We start from the raw sequence: 25,448 nt of genomic DNA on the forward strand, positions 1-25,448 counted from the left end.
CAACGCACCCTTCGTAGTCGTTGGAAAACCTCCTCAGATGCGGAACAGACAGCTGATGACGGTGACGAGAAGGAGAACGAGACGGGGACGAGGACGAGGATAAAGATGCGAAATGAGGATGCGAACGCGAGACGCGGCAGAGTCTCTGGTAGGAATATAACAAGACGGACTTCTATCCAGCGACGAAAAGCTAGACGATCGTATTTACCCTGCAGAGAATTTTAAGGGTAAGGAATCTGCGGTTGGCATATGACCTCGAGAGACCAAGAGAGAATCCCTTCCGTAGGTACGCGCGCGTTCGCGACGATTTTGATAACGATAAAAAAGAAATTTTCGATAAATTCGCAACACTCAAATTTCACAAATCAGAGAAATCGTTTTTTCATCCCGTCCAAGAGGATCGAGTTTCTATGTGTGACATAATGAAAACAATTTTGTTATTCGAGAGCGAAATATCCGGCGAAAACGGGAAAAAAAAACCTCTCGACAAGACTCTCGGCGAATCATTTCTACGGTTGATATTTTTTCGCGTCACGATACATCAATATATGAGACGATATTGGCCTCCGCGTTCAAGATACTTGTGAGCACCGTGCGGATATACGGGTGATCCGAAGTCGATGTCAACACCGTTGAGCAAATACAGAACGGCGCGTGAAAAAGGCTGAAAAATCGAATCACTTCGAGACGTATCCCTCGGGATTTCGAATTCGGGATTCGGAAGTTTTTCCGGCTATGCTCGCCACCTACTCCACCCCCGCTCTCGGATCACAGGAAATCTACCGGGTCGCTTCGTCAAGTGCTACTCTACATGGAAACTCCTATGTACACCCGGTTGACCCCGGGACAAAAAAGGAAACCGGCTTCTCGATACTTTTCACATTTAAATACCGCTTTAAATACCTCGACCGATTCGACAAGGATACAAATTCTGGACATATCTAAACGGGGGAGCGGGAAAATACGGGACCGCCGTACGATATTAATCGTGGCGCGGTTAAATCAAGAGTGAGATCATCGCTAATTACACCGTATACTGCAGTGTACAAGGTGGAAGTATAAAGTGCCCGGCTATAGGTACGGGATGCATTATGGGGCGAGATTGGAAACGGCTCGGGCAAATAGCAGCTTACTTACGTAGGAACAGCCGCCTCTCGCGCGAGGAAAGCGATATCTTAATAACGAGATTGGATATCGATTTACAATTTAGGAAACTGCTTATCTTCGAAAACTATAGTTATACCATCCGCACCTGAGTCGATGTAGTGAGGTAGTCCTTACGACCTTAGACCGAGAATTCGATTAATCCAAAGGTGCAGGTTTGCTCTTCAACACCCCGGCAGGGTAAGGCCGTTCACCGAGAAGCGCAATCAGAACACGGTCTACGGGTTCCAGAACAATTTCATTGATCCGCATAAATTATTCGCCCGCTTCCTTCCGAAAAAATATCCACAGATATTTTTTCAATCGACTCAACACTCATTTAGACGAAGAATTAAATTTTTTACTCGATCGACGAAAGCGACGTTTTCGACTCGTGTCAAAATTCTGCTGCATTTCGCAAGGACGCGACCGCCGAGCGTAATTTTTATCTCTCGTATTCCTACCACGTGCCGGTTAAAGTAATCAAACGAGATTTTTAGCATAAAGACTTTTCCGAGCAAGATAACGACGTTAACGGAACGAAGTGGATATACATACTGTTTCTGATTCTCACGAACTCGACGTGTACGACGCGCGGAGAGGACGAACCGTGGTACGTATTTGAATTCCGCAAGCTTTCCCAATTAGGATTCCGCGACTTTATATGCAGACACTTCGAAGAATCCAACCGCGACTTGCAGTACATTTGATACACAATGGAAAAAAGGAAGACAAGCGCAGCACGTCGTCATTTTGCACAAAAGTTGCACATAATGTAGAGGTAGGTAGGTAGGTAGGTACAATATTTGTTTCACGCAAGCTTTGTCGTTTGTTATCCTTTCTTTTCGTCATTTGTCGCTATACGGTTTTTTAGTCTTTTAATAACCAGGATTTCTCGTATTTTCATCTTCACGGTAAATAATGTCGTCTGGTTTGATTGTCGCATGGGTTATAAGGAGGTGGTTTCTTTCGAAGAGTCATTAGCCGGGCAGGATGCATACCTGGTTTAGCGGAACGATTACCGGACCGCGGAGGCACGGGGGGGGAGGGGGGGTGGTATACTACGAATCGCGAGGTATTCTTACGTTCGAATTACCGCTGCTATTGCTCGAGTGTTCAAAGTGAAACTCTACCGCAGCTGCAGCGTGCACGTCAGACAAAGGGAACGTTGCTGCGGCAGCGTTCACGGTTATTAGCTCTAAACGATTCACTGAATTTCGCGTAATTTCTCTCTTTCCACAGGGCGCATACCGAGGGACGAGGTATCGCGGATAAATACGTCGACCTTGACTTCGAGGGATCGAGGTACCGCGCGAAGAGCTTTTGCGGAAAACGAAACGTTGATTGTGTATCGATGATATTTTTCGCATCAATCGTCGTATCGCGAACCATGGGTAATAACCTTCGTTGTGCAGGAGCAGCGAAGAGCCAACAGCGGGAGAGCGGTGAGCGGTGGCGCAAGTCGCGTTTTTCTGCCGAGCAGTTTATAACGTTGCGTTTCAAGTTTTCGTCGGTCCCGAGGTCCAATTTCGTAGGAATTATCATTCGTCTTCATTGAACGAGTCGCCGAGTAAGGTTGAAACAAATTTTCATTCGTCTCACGTATGAAAAGAAGTTGTCAAAGCAAATGGAGCAAAAAAAAAAAAAAAAAAAAAAAACAATTCTCAAAGCGAAGATTCTCCTTTTATATACGCGTGTATCGATGTACCAAGAGCCCCGGACGACACCGATCTTTGTCCAAAACTCGCGCTTCGTCGCCGCGATGCTAAATGGATCCTCGAGAATCTCAATGACTAATGGACCAATGAAAGGGCGGAGGCTAATGTTACCCAGCATCCGACTACAAAAGCTCAACGACATTCTTGCGCGCTCGCGTCTCTTCCAACGCGCTTCTGACAATGATCTCCGGCAGCTCCGTGACTCCGCAACGCGCCAACGGGCGAGTCTTTCCACCGCGGCTCGCCGTCCCCGTAACCGCCTCTCTTTCTCTCTCTCTCTCTTTCTAAGACCTTCGCCCGTTTCGTCCGCGTGTAAGATCGGCATCGACCAGAAAAAACTTCACTCGCAAGTACGAAATACGCCGCTGCTCAAGGGACATCATTTCGCGGTTTCTTCGACGTGAATTAACATTTATTCACCTCTCACAGTCCTCTTTCTTTCTTCCTTTTTACATGTTACATTTTTTTGCCACATCCATCCCACTTTCCCTTACCTCTTTCTCCTTTTTTTCTTCCCTAATAATCCCGCCGTTCATCGCCGATTGTCTACAAGGTGCGCGGTAAAAACAATTACGACCCTTTCCCTTCACGATTGACCGTCGAGTCGGAAGTTCGGGTCTACGGTAAAAAAAAAACCGTCAACTGGGAATACAAATATCGCAAAGTTAAATTGCTCCTCGAATCTCGGACCTCGGGAGCAGCGAGCGCTGCACCGTGGCGAGAGACCGATGCCTCTAAAGGGTAATACTATAATTTAGACTGCAAATAAGCGCTGAGATAACTCACGACCGGTGGAGTTTCTAATACTGCCCCTCACCGAATTTCCCAAGATGAGAGCAGTCGCAAAGTTGAGACGGTAGCGAGCGGTCTACTTGACTCACTCGAGACGGAAACTAAAACACTTTTCATCCCCAAGTTTCTCTATTCCACTCTTTTTCCACACCGTCGGTTTGCCTCGACCACGCAGGTTGCAACGGTGACGTTACGCCCGATTCCGCTTCCGTTACCTTTCGAGTTTATTTTTCTTCACCCGTTTCCTTTCAGCCACCCGGTATTCTCAGTTACCAAAATCGAATCCGAGCGATCGAGGCTTACGTACTTGGTTCCTCTTAGTAACTTCCGCGTAGGTGCGTGTGAGCAACGGTTGAAATCGAGTTTGTATATCTTTGATGCGATTTTCAGATTCTCACCAGTGCGAACCGAGTTCGGCAGTTTGGCGATAAAGCTCGCATCAAAAAGAGTCGAGGAACAAGGCGGCGTCGCGCACGGTCGTAAAAAGGCCCGAGTGGGTAGGGGTACGTAGCATTTCGAGAGAACGGGAAACGGTATATAAAATATCCTCCATCTTCTTATTTTCGAATCCGCAGGATAGCCGAGACAAATACGAGGTAAGATCTTCTTTACGGGGGATTGACTCTGTAACTGTCGAACGAGTACAGCGACTGACGAACGGCATAGAGCGAACGAATAAGTATTATCACAAGTATCGACCGGAGTGACCGGATCCGACGTCGGTTCGAACCTTATTTCCGAATTGACAAAGCGGAGGTTCGGTCCAGAGCTGTACCGCGGAAAACGAGGGAGGAAGGAAGTGAGAGTGAAAAAGAAAAAAAAAAAAAAAAAGGAGGGGGGCGAAGATGAGAGGGCATTTCGGGGATGGCTTGTTATTGGATTACCCAGAAGCACGTTTTTCTCTCTACACTATATAATCCGGAGCCGGTAACTACCTCGGCTAAGGTATAGCTGGACATCCGCGAAAGGCGCGCGGAGATAGGAGTTTAAGATGGGCAAAGGTCAACACCGGTCGGTCAGAGGACCCGCGATATCCGCTTATAGTCTTCCGACTCTTCATACCCTATACATATTGTATGTAACGCCCCGACCCTGCGTACCCGCTCTCTGGGACCACCTGTGATTTTTTTTAGAAACTCGCGCCGTATCGACTTTCTCTGAAAATTATCCCACGCGGTCGTGGGGTTTTTTTTTAGTTAATTTTATTTTTTCAAAGAAGAAAGAATGGGAAAAATAATATTTATACACCCACGTGATATACGTGTACTTATGCCATACCTGTGTATGGACGGTATTCCAATGAATGGAAAACTCGTGGGAATTGAGGTGCAAATTCAATTTGAATATACTTGGCGCGTAATGAACAATCGTTCGAGTACCTTCGTGATTAAATTAAGTACGATTCAATGGGTTCAAGAATCGAGAATCCATTCGAAGGAACGAACAAACTTTAAATCCATCACAGATGTATACGTAGGTCTCATGCCTGTACACCGGAGTATGGTTCCTATAATTGGATCCTTCCTGGATTCTCATCTCAATTTACCGATCGGAATGTAAAAAAAAAAAATCCAAAGAGAAATAAAATTAATAAATTAATCTTTGCAGCAAAATTTCAAAGGTCGTTCGTACGCCGTTCGTTTTACCGGACGCGTTGGAATGTAGTGTGAGATTAATATTTTGTAATATTATGGTAAAAATATGACGGAAATTGTGCGATTTCTGACATCGCTTCTGATTACGCTTCAAATTAATAAATGGTTGCTTTGTACGAATGTTTTACAGTAAAAGCAGCCACCTTACACCCAACCCCTCTGGGTACTGCTTACAACGCGAAACGCTTACTTCGCGCGATATAATAATGTCATAGCGGCGTTAATATACCCAAGTCTATGTATATCAGTGTGGGTATATCAAAGTTACGCAAAAACCTGCGGTACCTGTGCGAGCAAAATAATAAAAAATTAAACCGTATATTATACGTAAAACACCAAAAACAAAGAAAAATGGGTTGAGACGAGTTTTTTGAAAAAAAAAAAAACGAAAATGACAAGTTGCTCGGCAAAAAAATAAATCATAAGCAAGTTGTACGGTCGCAATATAAATTTTTCCCTCTTTGAAATGATATTTTATTTTTTCCCTTGCTTGCGTTGTATTAATAATTAATTTAGCTATTTTGTTCGGTACGCAATTTTTTCCCCCCTCCACGCACCGTTATAATTGCGGCGCGTTTTGTAGGTACGTGCGGTACAACTTACGATAATAATCGGGAATGATAAATGAAAAATGAAATGAAAAAGGGGAGAACGAGGAAAAATAAAATCTGATATAAAACTCTTCTCTACGTCCCTTCATTAGAACGTTGTGCTTGAATATTATTTCTATCTCTCCTCGCGTTTACCGCTTGTAGGTTACATGTACAATTATTATACGTAGGTACTATATGAATCACGTTGGAATCCAATTACGCAAAAAGCGCCATGCGACATCCTTATTGGAACTTTCGTACGATAATTTTCGGATTTAACTCGTACGATAAAGCTTACAACGAAAAAAATTGCACGCTGAATTTTTTCAGAACACAATTATGATTTACAATTATTCGAATGATACTTCAAGAGAAAAAGAAAAACCAAAATCAAACCTCACGGTATACTCACATCCCTGAAAGAGGCCTCCTCCGACAAAAAATCAATTTTTTTATGAGCAAGTGCGATGCGCGGTGCCCGGAACAGCCTCGATTCCAGTCAATGGCCTTATAACCAATATTTCATACCTGGTCCCTTATATTGAGTGATAAACTTTAATTGAACCAACGCGCCCCTGGGTGGTGCTGCCTGATGTCGGAGGAATCCGGAGACACCCTCATATCCTTCGAGGATCGCGATATTCGGGGGTCAGGTGTACAGTGATAATAAATAAAAATCCATCGAAGGCATTATTGAAATTAGGTATATAATAACATCCTACCACGTGTCATTAAACTTCGTCGAATTACTTTCGTCATCGATTTTTGGCCCTCCTTTTTTTGTCAACACAGACCTACCGGCTCACGGACGTGTAACCGCTGAAACATTATCTGGATGATGGTCAATAAATTTTCTGGAGTAAAAATTTTCAAAGTTTTACAGTTCAGTCTGGGCGAACAATAATGTCTGTATAGATTCAACGCGGATGTACATGTGTGCCGTAGTCGAGAAGAAATTAAAAAATGTAGACGTAGAATTATACCTAATGCATATAACTTTACATGTATACGTAAAAATTGATCCAAGCGGTGTACATAGGTGTACAACAGGAGGCGGGTGAGTCGATTCCTCGACGAGTTATACAGGTGTACGACGACGTAATTTCCCTTGCATTTTAACCAGAATCGTGAGGAAAATTTGAATCAAAACTGCACTTTACTTTGAATAATTGTGGCTTTTCTAAGTACACGTTGTATTATAAAATAGGAAAAGAATGAGCTTTGGAGCCGAAAGCGCTATCCCCGTAGTATTATAATACCGAGATACGGTTCTCTGAAACTTTATACAGAGAATACACCCCGTGAGTTAGTGGGTACAATTCGTGCCGCGGAATTGCTGAGGTCACAAATGCGAATGTACGCGCGTGTAACCACCTCATGGAATTATTGCGCGTCCTCCGCTGCAATGGCAATATACTAACCTACGGTTACAAGCGGGCGAATTATCGCGGAAATATTCATGCCCGGAAATTCCATCTCATGGACTACGCTCTTTTTTATTTTATCAAAGGACCCGCCCTGACGTGAGTGAAAAATCAAAAACGTAAGCGGGCATCCTCGTATGGTAGAAAACCACTTGTCACCGGAATCCATTGAATTTTCGTCGTAATTAGAGCTCGCGAGTTCGAAGTGATACGTCGAATCGAACTGTGTAGCCGCAGGCGATCGGGTAAAAGGAATTATTCAAATGTTGAACGATCGGTTTTTTTTATACAATTGTTTTTCCAGGTCTGTCCGCGACGCGCCAAAAGCACCACCAGTAGCGAGTCCTGTTACAGGATGCGACACTCGCTCCACGGCTGGGAAAACGTGACCGGAAATATGGCGAACGAGTAACTGTATGAAAAATAAAATAAACTAAATGGGTGTATAGCTACGAAATGACAATGGCAAAGCGAAACGTGGACGCGGACACGCGAGTATTCATGCGGTGTATATACACCTACAGCAAAAGTTTCAAGTTCCACGTTTCACCGAACACGGGGCAAAAAAATATCAGGAGCTTCAAAATTTCACTACAGAGCAATCGTCGGAAGTGGTCTTTAACTTCGGTCTCAATGATTCAACGCGTTACCTCCAGTACCAATCTGAACCTCCAACTTTCCCCTTTTTTCAAAACGGATATCCGAGCAGACTATCGTCTTACGGAATGTCAATGTCACGGAGCATTCGACGATCGGCAGGTTAGTCGAATCTGCGATAATTGTTCATTGATGAGCGTGCCATTACGGAGGTGAAACGCCTTCGTGGATAGCCTTCGACGAGGAGTCGGAGTATCCGTGGGCGACTCGAAGGTCCAACTAATGGTAATCGACTGTTGGTCCAACTGTTCGAGCTCCGGATGATTTCACAACCGTGGAAACGTTGGAGAGAACGAAGGCCGAGGATCAACAGCGAGGCAGAAAACGAATGATGTGTTTATGCCGTCGCTGCCGGTAGAACCATTAGCCAACGCGTCGGAGCGAAGGAGGAGGTACTGTCGGTCCCAAGAAAAACACATTACCGAGTCAGTGCTCCGGACGACTAGTTATGTATGTACTTACACGTACATGACGTACCGGCTACAGTTCTACGTTGCAACGCGTCACCGGCTTCGCATTAGTTATATAAGTTCGGTTAAACTCAGAACTGACATCGGGAGTGCCGAGAGAAGTGCTGAGAAATGCAACACAAAAAGGAAACGCTCGACTCCACGAGGTATTCAACTTACCCCGTCGCCGTGTTGAGTGCTAAAGCTACGGGCACAGCGCGTCAAACACGGATTGACAATGAGAAAAATATGAATCCCTTTCTTTCGGTTGCATTTGTATTTCTAAATTGAATGGTAACGGCCACGACGCGTGTGACACTCCAGTCGCTGAACGCCCGAGGAAAATAAATGACGGACAACGATTCAAAACTCGCGATGAGTCGGAGACCTCTCAGAGCCAAGGTTGAAAAAAATTACGCACAGGTAACCGTGTCCATCGGTACGGATAGGTCCGGGGATCATCGGCGATGGAGTCGTTGCCGTCTAACTAACTAACCGGTCATTCGGTTTTATTGATGTAACAATAAGCCGAGTGTAGGCTACTCGAATGCCTATAAATAGATTTATGGCACGTACAACGATGGGTACTTGGAAGCCTTCGCTTTTTATTGCCCGTGCAGGTATGTTGCTCTAATTCCGAATCGGTGTTCACCAGGTGATCACGATCTCGCACATGTGCAGATTGCTTGATCGTTTCAATTACTTCGATCGTCAAACACGCGTGACACCGTCGAGTCATCTCAATAAAATAGACGATCATTTATAAGTCGCGAGGTTTCGCGTTAACTTTTGATCGAAAGTGGCGTAGCTAGCGGTGCTCCATTTGCGAGGAGAGTACGGAGGTTTCCCGATGAATAAGAAAAAGCTCGACGCGAAGGAGAAGCCGGCGGAGTAGGACGAGCGGCGGTCTCGCATCGGTCGGCGGCTAGGGGTTTTTCGTGGGAAACCAACACCTGACAGACATCTCGCCAGTGCCGGTGATCTCGTAGGCGTCTACCCCACGGTATATATAACCGAAAAGCCCTTCGCGGCGGAGGGGTTGTGCGTCAACGTCACACTCCGAGAGGCATAAATCATGAGAGAGAAAAAGATTCAATGTAAACTGCACGAGCAGTTGCGAAAGTTAGGTGGCAGGGAAAATTTCACCACTCCAACTCTGAACGTTCGACGTACTTCAGGGGGTGCCTCGACTCCGAAGGTGCAAGAATTTGGGGAGGCAAACTCGCGGCATCCGACTGAGAGCTTCGAAATTCCCCGTATTCTTTACAAAAGTCACGCCGGATCACGCCAGCATATACAACTGTGGATGGATGCAGCGAATGTGCAGACGCGTGTATTTTTCTATTGGCGAAAGTTTGGCAGCTGATTGCAGCGCGTTGTTTCGTTAACGAGCAGTTTGCGTTTATTTCGGATTGCATGAAATGCAGAGACCATCGGGAAACGTATGTTCGTGTAGCTGGGAATTTCGATAACAATTATCATTTTAAAGTCCTCTGCAGAGCACTGCGAGTTCCAGTTTATCCCCATTCACATTTACTTCGATTCGTTTGTCGTCTATTGTGTCCAGCGGCGAAGTGTCGCGTGTCGCACAGGCGCACCACCCATGTAAACCTGGTGTCGCAGGATGCATGTACACGAGTACAATGTACGTATTATAATGCACACGTATGACGCGGGGGGTGGTACACGATGTATGCAAACGGTGCATTTACTTGGGCTCGCGTTAGGTATAGGAAATATAGGAACGATAGGATGACTACATCTCTGCAGCTGTTTACCGATTAACAACTTGTTTGCAAGCGGACAGGTCGGGCATGCGGACGAGTCTATTTTATACCGGGACCGAACACGCGGCTATTTACACGGGCGGTACGGTATGGAACCCAACGTGCAATGTATCTCGACACAACAGACCGACGCGGGATAGAAAGAGAATCGCACTACGCCTCCGACTGGATCTATTTGCATGCGCATTATAATATGAAGTCCATAGAATCGCGCGGCGTGCTTTCGCCGATAAGAGTATAAATCAGCGACATCGGCGAATACTCTACCCCTACCCCACTCACGTTTTCTACGTTAACACACAATGTACACGCGCGCGTTACTCTCTCAAACATCCACGTGAGGATTCGTCGACACGATTAGAAACGAGACGAGTTTATCTGGGGGGAAAACGTATCGGCGGCAGGTGCGACGTGTGCGCAAATATTGATACATCTTGACACTGTAAAAGCGTAGTCAGCCGTCGTTAGTTGTTTGTCCAGCGTCACGTTTCGGTAAACTTTTCATTGATCGGAGCCCCGCGAGTTCGTTGCGATAATAATTCCGATTCAAATGTACGTCCGCGAGGCGAGAACGACGATATATTTGTTCGGCGGGTATGCGAGTCGCGAGGAACGAGGAACGATCGCGTCTCGAGACGGAGTTCGCGTTGATCTTGCTCGAAATTCTATCGCGGATGCGTCGTAGCCTTGGGGCGAGGGTCCGCGAGACGCGGAGGGTATACAGTGAAATCGGCTTGAAATCACCTTGAAATCGGACCATTGCGATCGAAACCTCGGTGAGAAAGATCGTCGACCCGCAGCGGCACCGCGCGCGATCGGTGCCGCAGATGCTGCCGATGCCGCTGCAGTCGGAGGCTACGTGGCATCGTGCGGCGGGCAATGGGGGGTGTTCCTGCACCGTAGCGAATGTGGCCGAAAGGGCGCCCGTCTCGGTGCAGACTCCCTAGGCACTCGGCGTTCCCGTATTCCCCACCCTTTCAAAATTCTCCAACGCCCCTTCTACTCGTTTCGCCGCACTTTTCTCTCTCTCTATTTCCATAAGATTTCGCTCCGACTCGTCGTTCTTTTTTCATCGCTTATTCTCCTCGCGTTCCTTTTCTCTTTTCGCCTTTCCTAACGTGGACACCCGATATCGGTGATCCCGCGAAGGTTGTCCCCTCGGTCACCGCGAGGTGTTATATTTAATGAGACCGAGGACCGTGGAACGCGAAAGAAAAAACGAATTATTACGGTCACGCGCTCGTAATCGCGTAATACGAGTACACGGCTGATGGCAATTTTCGACCGAAAGTCGAACTACTGGAATTTCCATTCAGGTGATTTACCTACAAAAATTCACCGGATTAAGCTGCCGAATTGTACAGTCGAACGGATCGAGTCGATAACCCTTGAAAAATCTCCTCCCAATTTTATAAGGCTGATTACGAAGGAGAGAAAAAAAATGAACGAGGCTGCCGAGGGGGAAGAAACTGAGCGAGAGCGAATAAGAAGGATATAAAAAAGCGGAAGAGAATTAAACCACTTCTATTCCATGCGAAATCGATGGGAAGTTTAACGACCTTTGATAAATTTAATTGAACACTCGAGATATTATATAAGGTCATTGGAGGAACTCGAATTATAATGTACAAAAAAAGAGACATTATTTCCGCAGGATACTCGTGCGGGCTCATTGAATCGTAGCTTATACGCTAAGGGCAGCCGATGATACGACGCGTTGCGAAATTGATAAGGTGCGCGACAAACATTGATAGACAGCGCGTGTATCAATTACCGTTTAAACAATGATTCTCACAACTATCAATTAACTAGCTGGGTGACGCTGCAGGTAATACCGCTCGAATAATTGCCCTAATTCAGAAACGTCCGTCACAATCCCCACGTCGACTAGACGCGTGATTATCGACTATTGCGATTGATTCGCAGATCGACGTCAAGGCGTTGGAATCGTCGCGCCCGGATTATAAAATTTTTTCAATTAATGCCGTAATTTTTTTATTATCTCTATCAAAATGAATCGCGAGGAAAATCTCTTGTCCCCTGTTATAATACGTGTGGCGACGATTATTCCCGAGTCTCAAATAATCGAACAAATTGCGTCGTTCGCGGTGAACCTGGATGACCTCAGATGCTGCGTGGATATTTTTAGTGGAAAAATACGCGGAAAAAAAGATCGAACAAAAAGCGTATGAATATAAGGCGCCACGCGAAGAAGGAAAAAACAGCGACGATGCAGCGACCGATGGAAAGAAATAAAAGGAAACGAGAAATTGATCTGACCCAACCCATCGGATGCGGGTGTTTCAATTACATATATAAAAATCGGCACTGGGGAAATGTTTTCTTTCGATTTGGACAATTTTTCTCGAATCCCTGGTCCACTTCCGGAACCGTTGTAATTCTACGCTCTTTTTTATCGGCCACGGATTATCCGTGATAGATAATTATGGAAAGTTTTTCAAATGGTAAAAACGTGCGGAGAGATATGAAATAACTACTGGTTGAACATTTTCAAAGTTCAACGACCCCTGGATCGACTCTTACCAGATCCGCGTCACTCCGGACGGATTCCGAATTCGAGACACGTATTCCGATAATCTTGAAAAGCATAACTTTTCGAAGCATCGTCCGAAAATCTAAAAAATATCAATAACACATTTCTGCTCCAACGTGAACACGAATATACGTCGAAAATAATTATCGACTCGAGATAAAAACTAATGATATTTTTTCCCGTCTATCCCAATTCCCGCTGACGCGATATCTTCGTTTACACGTATACCTGTACCACTACAAAATCAAGATACAAGATTTATAATTGGTCGGAGTGTCTCACATTTCACCGCGCACATCATCGTAATGTACGTAATGAATATGCATAAACATGGTTTTATATACAATATTGGATAGTTATTGGTGAGAGCTGTTTCGTAATATCCCGAATCGGGAAAATGGAAAGATAAACGACTCGATGGCCGTAAGTTCGGTTTACCCACCTCTTTGACTTTGTCGCGCCTCTGCCTGTTGACCAAATCCTTGTCCTCGCCTCCGACGACGAGGGGCATCCTGACAGCCGGTGCGGGTGGCACGGTTTCGAGGGATTGTTCATCGCGTCGACGATTCGCTGCCGAAATTAACGAGGACGCACTACTGGTTTGCACTTGTGGATTATATTCACCACCGATATCCGGTTTTTCGAGCGTTTTTTGCTGCTGATACTCTTCGTTTATCTTCGCCTATAAAAATCACGATGGTAAAACGAAACGTCGCCAAACCCGCCGACGAAAGAAAATAAATCAATGAAACGATATCCTTTCGATTCCCATAGAGTAGAAGATTGGAAAAATTTCATGGTGGTTCCGTCTGTCGAACCAACGGTACACCAGAGCGTGGGAATTCGGAAGAGATTCGAATTGATTCATTTCTTTCGATTTGGTCTTTCAAAAGTCCAACCAGAAACAAAGGCAATTATTGTACCGGACGACTCCAATTTTGGACCATAGAAAAAAGCTCGGAAAAATGATTCTAAGCTAATTACAAAGATGTGGGCGAGGCTTGGATATGATAATGATCGCCTCTGGTGGTGGGGAAGCAGCCCCGATTGATCTGTGTAATTAAGTAATACGTTCGATGTTGCAATGAGTAAAATTACCGTACGATTGATTACGAAGTTTTTTACATGATTTCGTCGTCACCCGTGCAACGTTTTTTAAGTTCGTCTAAGAAATAAGAGTTTCCGATCTACCCTATACCGTCTAGACTAGACTGACGAACTGTTGAACAGTTCTCTTTGTATATTCTGATTTACAATTCAACGAGAAACTGAGAATCTCGCTCAGAACTTCTAACACTGAGATAAACTCATCGTCAGTTTCGCGATCAAATGACCTGTGCAGAAGTTTAGTGTAAATCAAAGAGAGCTCGCTCTCGGGATGATCGCTGGTGATAATCGAATGGAGTAAAAAAGAGATTCTAGCGTAAATCAGGCGATTTAAATTCGTTTGCCGAATCAACGCGCTTCGAAAGGCCTTATCAACTAATGTTACGAAACTAATTCAGCAGTATTTTTCTCTATCGGAGAAAAAGAATGACGATACCTTGTTCGTGATACTGATGTAAGGAATAATTTTGTTCAACGATTGAGATTTTTCGTTTCAATTATCGGGAAACCTACCGATCGTTTCGATAAAACTAGTTTACGTGTTTACGTGTTGCTTGCTCCGTTGGACGGTCGGTACTGAAGCAGTAGACTCAGTCGAGACAAAAGTGTGTCCCACGTGTCCGCCGTAAACATTGCGGCACGCTTGTCTAGCCGGTGTTGTTGACGTTTCAACCCCTAATTGCAAAACAATTTTGTTCTCGATATCTACGATACGTTGCGGCTCGTGTTTCGGTTAAGATACTCAACGAGCGGACCACGTTCACGTCGAGCAATGCGAACCCACGCAAATATGACCTTTCGAATGTTATTTCAACAACTTAGAGCTGAAGCCTGCTGACTCGTTACACGCTGTGATAAGCAATTGAAAACAATTTGAGAGACGCTCTATAAACGGCGATAACTATAACGGTTATGACTGTAACTCGTACACCGAACAATAATACGGTCAATTACTCTTGTCTAGTGCAAGTTCCTTTTGTTTTACTTATTTTACTTTGCAAAGTAAGTCGTACGCGTGTGGAAGTGTGTTGAATAAACTACACACGTTCTATTTATGCCGATGGGAGCGGCGAAAGGTGATCGTACGAAAGAAACTACTTTTACGTTCTTTCAACGGTGAAGAATTTTTTGCGAAACGGGTAGAAAGTTTAACAGCCGGACGTCTGGGTTTCCGAGCCCTTCGTCCGAATTGCTTTGTTTTGATTTTTGACATTTGAAGGGTCTGGCAGCAGCTGGCTATCGTTGTCACCTGTAACTTTTCCTTATCCTCTAAAACGTGGATGTCTTGACGTCCAGGTTCCGCGTGGCGTGCGAGAGGGATAGAATTCGGATGACTCGAGTCATCGGCGTGCGGTGGTGCTGGTATTAGCAATTCTGGACCAGCTTTTTGCATGTGCTGATAAACCCTGTACACACTGTTAACGGCAGCACCACCGGCCGTACCGTTCCGAAAATCTGGTAGGAAGAAAAATGCACCGAAGCAAACGACACCAAATGTCAAAAACACGAGAAGAATTAAATATTTTTCACGAGGTCGGAACGAGCGACGAGAAAATAATGGTACAGGCACTCCGTTGACGAAACGTTGATAGGTCGGTAAGGGCCCCGTCGACGTCATCTTTTTATACAATAAAACACACTTAAATTAACACGATTTTCACTTCACCGAACACCCGTGGCTCACCCGTGTTGTTTTTCTATCCGTCACACGCCATTACAGGATACCCAAGCACCACCTGCCTGTCAAAATTAAACTCATTTATTCGTACCAGCACGCCCTCTCCATAGACAACGTTGGATTTGTTGTAACTAACCCTCATCCCTTTTCAACGGGATGGGATACTGTACGTGCTGCCATCGCTCGTAGGACACGAAAAAAAACTCGCGTACGCGACTCTCCGGGATGCTGGGGGTCCAGATAATGTCGATCCCTTCATCCCGCATCTGATTGTACAAAAAAATGTATTGGAATTTGAAAAATATCAAAATTATTTTTCTCACGAATGTAAATTTCTCCAAATTTATTGAATCCTCCAGATTATCTGCATTTTTCGGACCATACGTCCAACACTTATGGACCAAGCTTTTGAGGGATAGGTCCTTATGACAAAGCGATAGCACAAGATCTATCAATTGCCCCTTTGGTTCTCAGCCTTCCATGTAATGTCAGGAATAATAATTACAATCGTTCAACGCAGATTATAGCTCTGGATACGAATAATTGTAATAATTGATACGATGCGGATTGGGGATGATTGCTTTCGGATTAGAGGGTATAATCGATTTTATCTGTGGTCCCTATCAGCTTCGATATGGCAAGTCTCTGAAAAGCGTTGCTTTGACAGTTCTTCGACGAAGCTTTTTTTATTCGATGTCACTTTTGTAGGGATTACCGTTTTTTTTTTTTTATGGCAATGAAAGTACGATTTTATTTCAAGCTTTTCACAGGGTGACAAAGAAGCGGAGGTAACGGTGGTTGGATTTATTTTACGTGTATAGTAATTTATTAACGTAATTCAGATGAAAATATAAGTATTTTTAAAACAAAATACTGCGACATATACAAAAAATATATAAAATAAGAAATTTGTACATTTATCTAGCACGTGGATAATCCATAACATAATACATATACAAATATATGTATATAATAACTTTAACGCGTAATAATTATCTATTTTTATAATAAACTCGACATTTCCATATTTTAGAGATCATGTTCCAGCGATTTATTTTCAAACTTCAATGGTTTTTTTTTCTATTTTTTATGCTCAATCAATCGTTGTATCTTCAATCATCCGATCGCTCATAATTTTTGATATCATCTCCAACATCATCGAATAATACGCTATAACTTAACACAGTGCACTACGTAGCTTCGCTAGTATCACATTTCTGACATTCCTAATATCGCTCTAAACTATTATTATCAAGTTGAGAGAAATTGAAATGAGAATAAAATCGTTATCATCATTCTCCGTCGAATTGTCAAACGACACACGATTGAAATATGCGATTATATTTAATTCGTACGAGTAATACTTAAAAATTAAAACAGTAACAACTAATTTGTGAGAAATTAAACATAATATTCGGATAACAACAATCATCTATTATTTTATAAAGTAATAAAATGATAGGGAACTTTTAAGACACTAGTATCGAATAATTTACAACAATAAAAAACTATTGAAAATCGGTAGATTTCTCCTAACGTTTTAGCTCATCATCTCCGAGCAATCAACGGTAATAAACTAATCACGATCATTAACATCTCATAGCCGCAGTTGTCAGCTATGTGTATTAAGTATAATATGAAAACGATGGCGGGAAACAATAAAAATTTTCATTTCAAACAAGACGTAATAGATCAAAGACTATATCATCTACTTACGAATATATACGTGTATAATAATATCTTTTTAGATGCAGCAACGAAGGATTTTGTTCACTCGAACATTATCTACAATATACAAGGAAAGCTTAGGAAATCTCTAACCGTAAGCCAACGATATCGTCAATCGTTATCTGAAAATACTCCTACAGGTACTAAAAACGCTCAGCAGTGATACCGATCATTTAATTTTTCGGTCGAAATCTCGACATGTAGAAATCGCAATCGCTGCAATAAATCGTGGGTTCGACCACCTGTTTTTTTCTGCACAAATGACAAAGAGTCGTCCTTTGCATCACAGTATTTGAGTTCAGAGCCTTCTGAGCATTGGCTGCGTTCTGATTGATCGGCAACCCTTTCGTACCTGTTTGAAAATGTACCTGTTTCGTCTGTTTCGGTGCTGGCGGATGCTGGTACGTCGGGTATTTCATGTTGGATTGAATCTGTCCAGTCTGCAGGGGGTTCGGATAAGTCTGATTCGGGGCGAGAATGTTCTGCTGCTCATTTTTCTGCGTGGGTTGCCGCTGATAGTTGTTGGTATCTATTCTCGCGGCGGGATAACTCTGCACCCCGTTTTGTTGAGGTTGTTGCAGTTGCTGCTGCTGGGTTTGCTGTTGCTGACAATTCGGAACCGAAGCTGGATTCGGAGGCGGCTGATACTGCGGTAGCAACTGATTCGTTCGGCAATTTTGTTGCGACGGATATCCCTGGTAAGAATTGAGGGGATACTGATTCTGAGGTGACGAGGAATACTGCTGGTAAGGATTTGGCGATTGGTTGGCAGGGTAGGGCAATTGTTGGCATTGGGCAACGGTCACGGGACTGACGTTGTGCGATTGTATCCTCTGCGGGAGATTGTTGCCCGGTTGTAGCTGTTGCGGTTGTTGTTGTTGTTGCTGCTGCTGCTGTTGTTGTTGGGGTTGTTGTTGTTGTTGAGCCGTGTACTGTTTGTTCATTTGATTATGCTGCTGTTCGAGTTGATAGTAATTGTTGCCCTGGAATCCATTTTTCTGGATGTTATTCGCAACGACTTTTTGAGACCCCGTACCGTTCTGCATGGCGTACTGGGGGTGAGTTTGCGTACAAGGGAAAGGACTCGCGGGCTTTTGACTCTGAGATACCGGGATCCCCTGATTTCTGGGGTGTGCGGTTTGCGTCTGCGGATAGACCGGCTGCCCTTGCGCGTACTGTTGGTGTCCATTTTGTGGATAACGAACGGTTTGTTGAGGATATTGTTGGCCGACGTAAGGGATCTGCTGTTTTTGTTGTGCGTTTGGATAGGTTTCCCTGACAACATCTTGCCCGTTATTGTAGGAATTGTAGATTTTCGCGGCGTCTTGCGTGCCGGAAGACAACTCGTTCGAATTTTGTCTTCCGAACGTCGGTCTGATGGTTTCCGGCATCAGGTTGACGCTTCTGAGTTGATCCTGGAACGGAGTGGCCGGAATGCTGTCGGCCTCACTTTTCAGTGGTAAAGTTTGCTGTTGAAATTTGGGCGCTGAATTTTCTCGGTTCAATTCCGCCTCCTGGAGGCTTCTGATCTCCCTGAGGACGAGGGCTGTTTCCGGTTTATTGAGGGCAGACCTCAGAACGCGTTCGAGTATGGGATTTGGAATGTAAGAGTCCTTTTCGTCGTCTTCGGCCGTGGCTACCAAAACTACTTGATCGCAGAAAGAGACGCTCTTCTTCTTACCGATCCTGCGTTTCGTCTTCCTCGGGATAATATCCTCATCGGTGGGAAGTATCGTCGTATTTTGAATGGTATTCTGCATGGCGACCTCGCTTATGTCATCCTCTGGGTAATCGACCGGCAGACCGTTTTCGTGGGGCAAAAATAAGGACATCGATAAAATCGCGGCATTCAATCCGCTCTCCGTTTGCGGATTATTACTCGGTGTGGCGATCGGCGCGTTCGAAATGAACGTGCTCTGGCTGGAGCTTGACTCAAAGCTCGAATTCAGCACCGAATGATTCGACTGGTTCTGAGGATCCGACATCGTGAACGCGGTCAAATTCTCTGTCGACAATTTGAGCGGCTGATCGGAAGTCGAGTTCTCCTGCGACGTATCCATGCCTCCCGCAGGGGACGCGGAAAGATTTACGGGTTTTCCATTCTGAATTTTCTGCTGGTCGATCTGATCGTTTCTGACGGGCAGTTGTTTTATCTGCTCGAATCTGGCGGCCATATCTTTAACGGAAGAAGAAACGGTGACGAGTCTCGCGTTGTCCGTTACATCCCTTCCCGCAGGCTCGTGGACTTGTCCAAGGCTATTCATCATGAGATCGCTCGTCCTCCTCGAGATGGTGGAACCCTGAGTTTGTTGAACGGGAGGACCTCTGGTCTTTGGCATGTCCTGATTGTGCGTTGCCATTTGATCGGTTGATCCCTGATGCTTTTTCATTCTCCTCTCAGCCTGCTTAGCTTGCAATTCACGGAGCCACGTTTCTCCGGATGTCTTGTCCTCGTCATCGTGTTCCGGCTTCTTCTCTTCGACTTCTCCAGATAGAATTTGTTCCCTTTTAAGCTGTAGCTGAGCCAACAAACTGCTTATTTGCTGTGCTTCGAACTGCTGTTGCTGATGGGGCGACAACATTTGCGACTGCATGTTGTAATGTTGTTTGTTCTGTTCCATTTCTCCGAAAGATTGTGGTAAATTCGGTGGATTCTCCTCGATGGGGGGTGGCGGAGGCGGGAAATCTTCACTCGGTTGTCTGGAGTGAGTGGCGGAGGTAGGGACGCAGGGATACGGAGGTGGCGGGAACTCTTCGCTGGGTTGTCTGGAGTGCGAGACATTTTGGTTTTCGGGATAAGGAGGGAGCGAATCGGGTTGTTGAAGTTGGTGCTTTACGGGACTCTGTTCGCTGTGCACGTCAGCTCGGGTTACCACGAATGTAGGCTCGTGGATAATCCCGTTGGCGTATTGCACCACGTCATCTTGGATTCTCGGTTTCCCACCGAAATTCCCCATCATCGTCTGTTCCGAAGCGTAGGAGGGAACGAACTGCAGCGAATGCGGTTCCGAGGAATAATTGCCGGTGTAATTGGCCCGAGCAGAGTTATGACTCTGATGCGGTGCTCCCGCGTGATTTCCGTGATTCCAAAACGCCCCGTTTTGACTTTGATGCGAAGACGAACTACTGTCTTCATTGATGATAACGGGGTACGAGGAACCGTCCGACTGCTCGTTTCGCGCTTCGCCTTGAGACTTAGACTTGCTAAGTTGGGAAGTCGTTCTGAGCGGCGGTGGGGGTGGAACCTTCGCAACGTGTAGCACCTTACCAGCGTTACCGTGAAAGCTTTTTCTCATCAATCGACTTCGTTCAAGATTCGGGTTTCCGGTGTTGTTGTTGTTACCATTCCCGGTTCCCGCAAACTCGAGGTGTCCTTCGGACAGGTAGCCGCTAAGTGACTGCCCCACTTCGTTTCCCTTGAGTCCCAAGTTGGAATCGTCGACGGATTGTTTGGGCAGCGTGTTGCACGTAGTTTCGATAGTCGGTTGAGGCTGTCCGTCCTGACCTTCCCTGAGGTCGGGCATGCTCCTATTTTTTCTCTTTATCAAACCTCCCATCAGCAGCTTCCTCCTAATCTTGTGTTGCTTCTTTCCTTGCTTCTGTTCCGCCGGCAGCGTTCCGTTCGTCTGCGATATTTTCGTCGAGTTGTTCTCCACCGTTTCCTTGGGCTTTTCGGGCTTCGCGTTCCTCGGGGACGGAGCTGCTTTCGTCATCGGGGCTATCGAGAAGTCTTTGGTGAGGTTTTTGTTCCGCTCCTCACTCCGCGCCCGCTTTTTGTCCTTCTTATCCTCCTCGCACCTCTTCACTCTCCCGAATAGTCCCGTTCGCTGGGTCGGCCTGTCGTAGAGCATGTACTCTTCGTCCTCGACGACGTTGACCGCTGTCGCCTTGCTTCGTAGGGTCTTCTTTTTCGGCAGGGTCGCGTATATCTCGATGCTCTTCACAGACGCGGACGGCTTCTCGACAGTGGTCTGTACCGCGGCGGCGTTCGTCAACAATTCACGACTGTTCTGCCGCGAGTGGTTACCCTTGTCACGAGAACCTTGGCGAGAGTGTTGACTCGACTTGCTGTTCTCGCGAGAATGACGGCCCTCCGGTGCGCTCTCTTTAAGAATGAAAAAAAAAAATACAAAGTTAGATAAATCCACGAGGTACTGGTCGTGAAAATTTCTCGATTACTCGGGACATTCGAAACGTCTGGAAGGTTCTTTACGAGAAAAAGAAAGAAAGAAAAAAAGCAAGGAATGAATAAAAATGGAAGGGGGTGCAATTGCCGATGCTCACCTTCCTTTTCGCCATTGGCGATGGCTTGTTCTTGCAATATTCTCCTGTGAAGACTCCGCGCCCTCATAACGCAGGTGTTATGTTTCATCCTCGCAATCGTAATCGTATGGGGGTTATTATACGGTGCGTCCATCGCAGCTCTCGCTTTGCTGCTCGCTGCATTGCAAAGCGCTACGGCGGTGCCGAGATCTCCGGCATCTTCCGCCGCTCTGGATTTGTCCAGCAAGGCATCCGTTTCCTTACAGAGACGCTCGCAGTCGTCTCCCGAGGAGGGTTGATACCCTTCGGGGATCTGAGCGAGCTGAAATATTTGCAAATCATTTTTAATAAATTCTCTTTATCACAGTTGTTAAATAAGACGGCGTCGATTCGTTATTCCCTTTACCTGTAAATTATGCTTCAGTCCTTGCTGAAGTGGAAGACTGTCTGTGGAAGACAAAGAATACGAATCGTATCCGGCGTCGTAGTGACCGCTGCTGCTGCTCGAAAGTTCGCCGGATTTACTCGTCGGACTTTTCGGCACACCCGAGTTCCTCTGCATTTTGTTGACGATGTAGAGATAGGGGTTGTCCATCGTTGTCGATGAACTCGAGGACGCGCTGTTCCTGTCACCCGACCAATTTCCAGAATCTCTTCTTCGCGGCACGTTCAAATGATCCGGAATACTTATTCCGTCCTGGGGCGTTGAACCCGCGCTCAAACTTCGCGTTAATTGCATCTGTTGTTTTTTCTGTTGCTGCATCACATTTTCGACCGCGCGTCTACTTATGTATTTCGAATCGACGTCACCGTCGACTGTGTCCACACCCTGTGAAATCAATCAATCATTATATTTCCGGTAAGATTTGTTTTTTTTTTGGTTCCGATTCATCGACGTTAGTTAGAACCTGATTTAAAGAAATTTTCCCCACACTTGCCTGATTCCCAAAAATGTTGTTCTGAATATCCGTCAAGTTTTGATAATCGCTGTATATCCTTCGCTGGGTGTAAATGTGAGGTGGACTATCGGGGTTGGGGGTTATCGCTCGCCTCGCGTTGCCGTTGATAGCGGCTTTTTCCGGACTCGGCGTGACGGACCTCCTCAGATTATTTTTCGGCGGAGTTTTCAGACCGTTTCCATTGGGAAACGGCGTTACAGTTTTGGGGGCGTTTTCCGTGTTTACCGGTGTCCCACCGGGGGTCGCATAGAGTAAAAGTAGGGGCTGGTACCTCCCCCTTCTACATTTATCCACAACCTGCTCCCACCGTGGACCGATTTCCTTGACAGTGGCGTCGTCGAAATATATCCAGACCTTTGAAAAATATTCGACAACGTTCTTACGGATTTCTTTGAGGGGGCGATTCGGAGAAGATCTCGCGCTTTTCGGAAACCTTAAAGCTCACCTTCAATTTCGTGTGAAAGAAGAACGTCGAGTAGTGTTTCCCGTAGTAGGTAACGACCCCGACGAGATTGTGGACGGTCGATGCTCCCCATCTGGAGTCGACCACGCTGTGGAAGACGTCGCTCAATCTGAGAGACGTCCCAACGGTCGCGAATACGTCCATGATGTGCTCTAAAGACGGTCTCTCGCTATCCCATACAACACCCACCGAGACTATCTCGGGTCGATTCATGAGGGTTCGGCAAATTTGAATCTTTGCGCCACAGGAACTCTGCGAGGAAATTCGAAGGATGAATATCGCGAATACCGATATCAATGCGCCGTGAATATTTCACGAAGTTTTTCTCCTCCTTGGTTAATCGCGATGGTCGTAATTCGGTAATATTTCTGAATGAATTCATTTAATGAATGATCGTATTATATATATATGAACAGGATCTGAAACTTTTTTACTACGGAGTGAACTCTCTCCGAGTAGACAACGATTCCAGGAAATGTAAGACCAGATCGAGGCGTCCGGCTACTTATTTCCACTTTCCGAATGAGTCACTCGTTTCGCGAAGAGTCATTCGTGGGTTCATAAGTTTGCGGTTTTTTTCTTTCAGTTGTTTGAAGTTTCGGGTTTTTTTCTCATCACTTACCGGACAATCGCGTATGTCTCCCATTCCACCGGCTCGCCGCAGAAGTTGCCCGAAAAGATCGGGGCACGTTCTCGAGGTCTGCGGTGTTTGACGCGCCTGTGATGTCAGGGCGGAAGCGGACACGTAGTGGACCATCTGTAATGGGGAAATTGCAATGACAGGAACATGTATTTTTTACGCAAGTTTCCCTATTCTTTAAGCCACAAAAACGCCAAGCTTATAGTCTTGGATTTTTCTCAAAGTTGAGGTCAAAAATTGATGATTTTTTTTATTGGGTTTAATATGCTTTTCTGACGTATTTTGACCTCAGAAATCCGAATCCGAAAGAAAAATTAATCTATCTCTAAAATTGACCGAATTATCGCAAATTTTCAGCTTTTTGGGGTCAAAAATAAAAAATTTATTTTTTGGTCTATATTAATGTAATTTGAGCTCAGGAATCCGAATCCGAAAGAAAAATTGATCCATCTTCAAAAATGACCGAGTTATCCCCATTTTTATGCGATTTTCTGCATAAATTTGAGGATATCTCGAAGGGAAAAAATCGTAGCTCAATTTGGACAACGGATTCGTGTTCCTGAGGTCGAAATACATAAGAAAAGTGCCATACGATCAATTTCAAAAAATAAAAATTTTTGGCCAAAATTTGAGATTTTTCCAAGGGGTACCCCTTACGATTTTTTCAAATTTTGGCCAAAAATTTTTATTTTTTAAAATTGATCGTATGGCACTTTTCTTATGTATTTTGACCTCAGGAACACGAATCCGTTAAGAAAATTGAGCTACGATTTTTTCCCTTCGAGATATCCGCAAATTTATGCAAAAAAATGCCTAAAAATGAGGATAACTCGATCAATTTTAGAGATAGACCAATTTTTCTTTTGGATTCAGATTCCTGAGCTCAAATTACATCAATATAGACTTAAAAATCAATTTTTTATTTTTGACCCCGAAAAGCTGAAAATTGGCGATAACTCGGTCAATTTTAGAGATAGATGAATTTTTCTTCCAGATTTGGATTCCTGAGGTCAAAATACGCCAGAAAAGCATATTAAACCCAATTAAAACAATGATTTATTTTTTGCTTAAAAATCGAAACAAATCCAAGGGGTACCCCCCAAGATTTCTGCCATGTGGCTCAAAAATTAACAGTTTTTCGTCGTGTAGGTATTTCTATGCAACTAAGAAACCAAATCTTATAGCCAGATTGATCTATGCGTCGAAATGATCGAGTTATCGCTAATTTATCGCTTTTTGAAGCATAAAAATTAAGATATCTCGATGAGAAAGATTCGTAGATTGACAATTAAGCTTCGCAACATGCGTGTGAATTATAGTGATATGAAATTGGAAAGAAAATACGGGACAGAAATTTAAACGACGAATGGAATCTAATGCGGCGCCGGCGTGCAATGCTGGTGTTATAAATGAGCGACAGACGAAATTCACGCGATCGAATATCGATAGTTGGATTTCGTATAGCTGGACTGCGAAGACTGTTCGATAAATAAACTCCTTGGCTCGCTTAACGGTAAGAGCAACAACTTTTCCGGCTAAGCAACGTCCGTGACCAATGCAAATTGTATCGTGTTACTTGTTTATATTATCGTATATGTATACCGGGGACTGCAGGAGAACCCGATATTCCGCCCTGCAGCGTTCGATGACACCTACGCTTAATCGCGGTATCAGAAGTCCGTATTTAATGTTATTCTGTGCTACCATGAACGCGTATGAGTGCGTGGGATAGGCGCAACGTCGTTAGCTCTATAGAAACCGAAATCGGCGAACCCGATTCACTTTTATTCGCCTATTATTTATTCTCGAACGTATAAAAGACTTGGCAATTTTTTCCA

The 25,448-nt window shown here is 44.8% G+C and overlaps 2 protein-coding genes across 4 annotated transcripts in view; both read right to left on the bottom strand.

The window, feature by feature from the left end:
* The window catches only part of LOC105688650 (mannosyl-oligosaccharide 1,2-alpha-mannosidase IA), a 184,124-nt gene extending 168,526 nt beyond the window's left edge, over positions 1-15,598 (bottom strand). Inside the window, exons 1-2 of the mRNA XM_012405147.3 lie at positions 15,129-15,598; positions 13,215-13,454 (exon numbers count right to left, since the gene is read on the bottom strand). Coding sequence (XP_012260570.2) covers positions 13,215-13,454; positions 15,129-15,497 — 609 coding nt within the window. The 5' untranslated portion in view covers positions 15,498-15,598. The remainder of the gene's footprint in view (positions 1-13,214; positions 13,455-15,128) is intronic.
* Positions 15,599-16,355: 757 nt separating this feature from the next.
* Positions 16,356-25,448, bottom strand: part of LOC105688662 — a 51,461-nt gene continuing 42,368 nt past the window's right edge. For all 3 annotated transcript variants that reach the window (XM_012405169.3, XM_048657705.1, XM_048657704.1), the window contains 6 exons: positions 23,593-23,727; positions 22,953-23,222; positions 22,487-22,861; positions 21,955-22,377; positions 21,570-21,870; positions 16,356-21,390 (listed from right to left, as the gene is read on the bottom strand). In XM_012405169.3, coding sequence (XP_012260592.2) covers positions 17,459-21,390; positions 21,570-21,870; positions 21,955-22,377; positions 22,487-22,861; positions 22,953-23,222; positions 23,593-23,727 — 5,436 coding nt within the window. In that variant the 3' untranslated portion in view covers positions 16,356-17,458. The remainder of the gene's footprint in view (positions 21,391-21,569; positions 21,871-21,954; positions 22,378-22,486; positions 22,862-22,952; positions 23,223-23,592; positions 23,728-25,448) is intronic.

This window comes from Athalia rosae, chromosome 6 (genome assembly GCF_917208135.1).
Source record: "Athalia rosae chromosome 6, iyAthRosa1.1, whole genome shotgun sequence".
In the NCBI taxonomy this organism is placed as follows: Eukaryota; Metazoa; Arthropoda; class Insecta; order Hymenoptera; family Athaliidae; genus Athalia; species Athalia rosae.